Here is a 6,598-nt window from a genome sequence, read left to right as displayed (position 1 = left end):
CCCCCCCCCCCCCCCCCCCCCCCCCCCCCCCCCCCCCCCCCCCCCGCACTCCCGCGGGTGTTTGCGCTTGTGCTCTGGGGCAGGCCTTGGCTGCCACGTGGTGCCCAACTCCAGGAAGACTGCTTTGTGGCATCCGTGGTGGGTGGTCTCCTGTCTTCCTGCCCTCCTTCCCGCCTGCCTTCAGCATTGCTCATCCATGCAGGCCCAGGTCTTCGGAAAGCTTCGCTGGAGATGGTCTCCCACCATTGGTGAGCTGGTGACTGGTCTTCTGCAGTCAGCGCTGTTTTAGATCCTCATCCTTTGGCACCCACCTAACCCACAAAGCTTCGCTACCGCGCGCCATCCTGTCTCCTCACCAAAAGCTGAAATGAACCATTCTGCTTTGGAATGGCTTGCATTTTATACCTTTAACAGACATTTACTTTCCTTTTCCTTGCAGTGAGCTGGGTGAATAGTGATCACTCCCCTCTCCTGTTGTATCCCTTTTAAGTCCTGGGAAAACTTGAAGATAGGTCTAACCTGAAAAGCAGTATCTTGAGACTATTCTTTTCCAGTGGGAAAGGCACTCTTTCAGCAGGAAGGGCACAGAGGTGACTTAAGCTTGTCTCAAGGTGTGTATAATTTTTACAAATTAAGACTTGGTAAGTTCCCAGAGAACCCTTTCTCCCAGCACAGCGTTGTTCCATCCTCTGACAATTAACCCCATCACTCACCCATTTGCTAGGATGGTAAGTGAGAACTGTAGGGAGGAGACACGAGGTATACCAGAAAGACAGGGGCCACTGGCAGCCCTTATGCCCCCTGTGAGTCCTGTCTTCCTGTGAACTCTTGTCATCCTTCTGAATCTCACAGAAGCCATCCTAACAGTTTGTCTTTCCTCTCCTAGACTGTCAGCTCCCTGGAGTTGAAATTGATGACGAATTCATCTGTTTCCCAAGGCACCTGGCACTCTTGTGAGCACTTGACTTACTAGTATGTGTGCTGCCAAAGTGAGCACAGCACTTGATTTTCTAAATGACACCTACTATTCCTAACTGCCTTGGTTTCCAGTTCCTTTCACATATTATATCTTTGCTCCTCGTGACAACCCTTTGAGGCAGATAGGAAACCTTCCCTTTCAGACTCCTCTCTCACCCCAGTCCTGCCCATTGTATGCTTTGGTTTTTGTTTCCCAACACCCCTTTCCTGTGGGCAAAGGAGGAAAATATGAAGCCACCTCCCTTTTCTGAGGTGGGGGTCTGGGGAAGCTTGTCCTTACCCATGACGTTGTCTGGCAAGTCTTGACTTTCGGACGGCCCGTGGACAGGAGTCCTTTGACGAGGTTGCTCTCGTTGTTCCCATTCTCCTTCCCTGACCTCCTGTTCCACATGGAAGGGGAGTGGGGCCCGAGGGGTTCGGGACTGATTCCCAGGGATTCGGCTCAGGCCTATGCCCCGAGGTCGGCTTCGGTGATCCATGTTGACTGCTAATCAGCCAACAAGCCTCAGAGAATTCTAGGCCCTAAGTTGGGCCTCTTAGTTTGAGAACTGGGAGAGGAAACTTGAGTGTTATGCCCTGGCACCTCTGCTCTGGGCTGAGCTGAGGCGCCCCAGTTGACAGCAGGGGCTGCCCACCAAGTGGGCCCCAGCGAACCTCCTGCCCACTGGAGAGAGTGGCCAGGTCGGCCAGCTCTCAGGCACCAGCTGTGCTCCTCTTAGTTTCACTGGAATCCCTTGGCAACTGGCATTCTGGGTGTCACTTGCCCTGTCCAATGATGTTTCCTGCCTGCCTGCCTCTTGTAGGCAGACACTATGCTGTCACAGTGGCAGTCACAAAGGAGCTGGAGGTGGGGGCCTTGCCCCCAAGGCACTGACCATCCAGCTGGAGTCAACTGTCCAGATTAATAAGACAAAACCCATCAGGCACAGAGGGGGTGGTTCTATATATAGAATGCATCTCAGAAACACCTGGGGAGCTTAAAAACATTCAAGTGTACTGACCAAGCCCTAGAAATGTTTATTTAAGAGGTCCTTTGTGTGTGGGGGGGTCCAAGTCATCTAGGGTTTCACAGGTGGTATGTCTGGTTAAGAACCACCATTGATGGAGGGCAAGGGCACAGGTTGTGGAGTCAGCCGAGTCTAGGTTCCTGTCGGAACTCTGCCACCTATTGGCCTTGTGGCCTTGGGAAATGTATGTAACCTCTCTGAGCCTGAGTTTCATCTGCAGATGGGAGGCATTAATACCTTTCCCATGTTGTGAAACTGCTATGCTATGAGTTTTATGATATAAATGTAAAACCTGATTAGGAATGTGGGCTAGACTTAGGACTCACTTCTTATGGATATGACAGGAGGAATGCTTTGTGATTTCTTAGGCTCAGTCATAAAGAGGATAGTTTCAGTCCTGTGCTTAGATTGCTCATTCTAGTGGAAGACTTTTTGTCCAAATTACTTTTGAGATAAAATTCATAAAACATGTAATTTATCATTTTAAAATGTGTAATTCAGTGGTTGTTAGTATAGCCATCATGTTGTGCTCTGTGCTCACCACTATTTCCCATTGGATGCTCTTTCCTGCTTTGTCAATGATTAATTGGCCATACATTTGTGGGTCCAGTTCTGGGGCCTCTATTCTATTCCATCGGTCTATGTGTCTGTTTTTGTGCCAATACCATACTTCTTTTTAAATTTTTTTTTTAATGTTTATTTTTGACAGAGAGAGAGAGAGAGAGAGAGAGAGAGACAGAGCATGAGTGGGGGAGGGGCAGAGAGAGAGGGAGACACAGAATCCAAAGCAGGCTCCAGTCTCTGAGCTGTCAGCACAGAGCCCGATGCAGGGCTTGAACTCACAGACCGCTCAGATCATGACCTGAGCTGAAGTCGGATGCTCAACTGATTGAGCCACCCGGGCACCCCGTACTGTCTTGATGATTACAGCTTTGTAGTAGGGCTCACCACTATTTAATTCCAGAACATTTCCATCACCCCCCAAAAGAAACTTTAAGCTCTTAGCAGTCAATTACTCCCTTCCCTCTAGCCCCTGGTGATGACTAATCTGCTTCTGCCCTTTACAGATTTGCCTGTTCTGGACATTTCTTATTCATATAAATAGAATCTTACAATATGTGTCCCTTTGCTTCTGGCTTCTTTCACTTAAGTATAATGCTTTCAAGGTTCATCTGTGTTGTGGCGTATATTGGTACCTCATTCCTTTTTTCTTGTGGTAAAATATACATAACAGTACCATTTTAACCATTTTTTAGTGTATAGTTCAGTGACAGTAAGTACATTCACATTGTTATGCATTCGTCAGTAGCCTTCAGATTTTTTCATCTTCCCAAATTGAAACTATACCGATTAAACAATAAGTCTCCATTCTCTCCTCCCTTCAGGCCCTGGAAACCACCATTCTACTTTTGGTCTCTGAATTTGACTATTCCAGGTGCCTCATATAAGTAGAATCACATAATATTTATCTTTTTGTGTGTGGCTTCTTAAGCTTTGTGGGGAAATAGGTTCTACTTACATAAACAGTTTAGAAAAAAAGCTTAGGGTGGAAAGCCGCCACCACTGGGCGAAAGTGCCCGAGGTTAGCTAGTGAGATATTGTAATGGGATCATGAGTACTTTCCATATGATGCCAATATACTATTGCACTTTGATCACAAACTCCACTTGCGCCCCCAGACCCTTTGCTTCTTACACACGCAAGTAAATGATTATTGTTGATTGTTTTCTCCATGTTCACGTGTGTAAGATCTTGTTTTCTTCACAGTCGCCCGTGGGTGATATCTTGTGAGCTCAATAAACATGGAGATGAAACCCCTGCTCGGGGCTCTTGTCTCCCCCTGGACATTAGCTTCTCTCATATTCAGTGCTGTGTCCGCTCTCTTGCTAGACAAGAGGGAACTCCAGACTCATGGTTTGCGACAAAGTTTAATGGTTTCTGTGTTGTAGTGTGCATTGATACTTCATTCCTTTTAATGGCTGAACAATATTCCATTGTATGGATGTACTAATTTTGTTTCCCCATTCATAAATTGTTGGGTTTTTAGGTTGTTTATACATTCATTCATTCATTCATTCATTCATTCGTTTATTTACTTAAATCTCTACACCCAACATGGGGCATGAAGTACCTGAGGTCAAGAGTCGCATGCTCTACTCACTGAGCCAGCCAGGCACCCTGGTTGTTCATACTTTTAGACTATTAGGGATGATGGTGCTGTGAACATTCTTGTACAAGTTTTTGTGTGAACATATGTTTTCCCTTATCTTGGGTATACGTTTAAGACTGGATTGCTGGGCTATATGGGAACTCTATGTTGAACTTTTTGAGGACCTGTCAAAGCGTTTTCTAAAGGAGCTGTACCATTTTACATTTATACCAGCAATGTGTGAGGGATCTGGTTTCTCCACATCCTACTCAACAGCTGGTATTGTACATTGTTTTGGTTATAGTCCTCCTATTGTGTGTGAAGCAGTATCTCATGGTGGTTTTGATTGGCACTGACCAAATGACTAAAGATGTTCAGTACCCTTTCAGGTGCTTATTGGGGATTTGTGCATAGTCTTTGGAGAAATGTCTATTGAAATACCTTGCTCATTTTGTAATTGGGTGGTTTTTCTTTCTGCTGTTGAGTTATAAGTGTTTATATATTCTGGATGATCAACCCTTTTCAGACATTAGCAAATATTTTCTTCCATTCTGTGGGTTGTCTTTCTACTTTCTTGATAGTAACCTTTGATGCAAAAGGTTTTAATTTTGATGAAGTCCAATTTATCTATCTTTTTTACACCTATGTTTCCTTCTAAGAGATTTATAGGTGGTATTTGATTATTTTTGAGTTATTTTGTATATTTTTGAGGTACGGCTCAAAAATATTTTTTGAGCACCTACTATGTGCCATACACTGTCATTGGGAGACAGCAGTAACAAAACAGATGTGTCCCTGCTATCATCAAGCTAAAATTCCAATGGTACTCACAGACCTGAGTCCATGGTCACGTGAGTGCCCTGAACGCATATATGACCACACACTATTTCTGATCTGTGACTGGGGCCCAGAGAGTATGAGGACTGTGGGAGAAAGGCATGCCTTCTCATGGTTGGCAAAGTTGTGGTATGGGCTGGAGCTCCTTGATGTTGGAGGAAATCCCTGTCTGACACCGTCAGACAGTTGCAGGTTCCTTGAGGGACCTCACAGTGCAAGCCCTGCCACACTGAGTGTCTTTCCTCTGCATAGCCACTTAGACACCCCCTCGGTTCCTAGGTCTTTTGTGACCCACCCCTGTGTTGGGTAGCCCCTTGGCTGCTTTTCCTTTTAAGACAGTATCAGGCCGCTGTCTTTTGTGGGGTCCACATCTGTTCCCTAGAAACATAGGTTTTTCTGCATTTTCTGCCAGTTCAGTTTACATCTAAGGTTGTCATTTTATTGTCCCATCTGCTAAGGACAGTCCAGCCACAGCCTCTGGACTTTACTTGTGTGAGTCAGACACTAGTTCCTCTCATCTTCAACCTACAGGAGACACAAGATTTCTGAAACCTTTGTCATTTGCTTGAGGTAGCAACATTTGTCCCTCTTTCATTCTAGGAGAAGTCATGCACCAAGTCATGAGGACACTCAAGCAGCCTGTGGAGAAGCCAATGGGAAGAAACTGGGCCTCCCACGAACTTCTGGCACCACCATGCCAGCCTTGTCACTGCACCGCCTTGGAACCAAATCTTCCAGCTCCAGTCGATTCTGATGACTGCAGCCCTGGTGACATCTTGACCATAGCCTCGTGCTGTGCCCTGGGCCAGAAGCACTCAGCTCAGCAGTGCCTGAATTTGTGACCTGCACAAACAGTGAGTTTGATGAATCTTCATTGCTGTTTAATTTTGCCATTTTTTGAAACACAGCTCACATCCATACAGTGATTTTTAGTATATTCATTGTTACACAGCTGTTTCTGCTATCTTATTCTAGAACATTTCTGTTACCTCAAAGTGCTACCCCATATCTTTTAACAATCACTCTTAGTTCCCTCACTCTAGTGCATCACCTGACAACAACTAATCTATTATCTGACTCTAAGGATTTCCCTGTTGTGGGCATTTGCTATAAATAGAATCTTATGATGTGCAATCTTTTGTGAATGACTTCTTTTGCATATATATCATAAAGTTTCCAAGGTTGATCCATGTTGCAGCACGAGTCAGTCATTCATTCCTTTTTTTGTTAATGCTTATTTATTTTTGATAGAGAGGGAGAGCGTGAACAGGGGAGGGCAGAGGGAGATACAGAATCCAAAGCAGGCTCCAGGCTCTGAGCTGTCCACATAGAGCCCGACGTGCGGCTTGAACTCACGAACTGTGAGATCATGACCTGAGCTAAGTCGGATACTCAACCTACTGAGCCACCCAGCTGCCCCCATTCATTTCTTTTTTAAAAAAGACTTTTTGTTAGAGTAGTTCTAGGTTTAATATGAAATTGAGAGGAAGGTACAGAGATTGCTCATATGCCCCCTGTCCCCACACATGCATAGCCTCCCTCATTATCAATGTTGCTCACCAGAATGGTACATTTTTTGGTGAGGATGAACCTGTATCGACTCGTCGTTAATCACCCAAAGTCCATA

General features: G+C 45.4%; 1 protein-coding gene across 2 annotated transcripts in view; it reads right to left on the bottom strand.

Annotated features, from left to right (window-relative positions):
• The window catches only part of PRDX4 (peroxiredoxin 4), a 24,003-nt gene extending 22,356 nt beyond the window's left edge, over positions 1–1,647 (bottom strand). The window contains exon 1 of one of the 2 annotated variants that reach the window (XM_049643600.1): positions 1,259–1,647. In XM_049643600.1, coding sequence (XP_049499557.1) covers positions 1,259–1,457 — 199 coding nt within the window. In that variant the 5' untranslated portion in view covers positions 1,458–1,647. The remainder of the gene's footprint in view (positions 1–1,258) is intronic. The other variant, XM_049643599.1, reaches the window with a different exon arrangement.
• Between the last annotated feature and the right edge of the window lie 4,951 nt (positions 1,648–6,598).

This window comes from Panthera uncia, chromosome X, assembly GCF_023721935.1.
Source record: "Panthera uncia isolate 11264 chromosome X, Puncia_PCG_1.0, whole genome shotgun sequence".
In the NCBI taxonomy this organism is placed as follows: domain Eukaryota; kingdom Metazoa; phylum Chordata; class Mammalia; order Carnivora; family Felidae; genus Panthera; species Panthera uncia.
The sequence above is the reverse complement of the archived record's forward strand: the minus strand, read 5'-3'. Positions and strand labels throughout refer to the sequence as shown.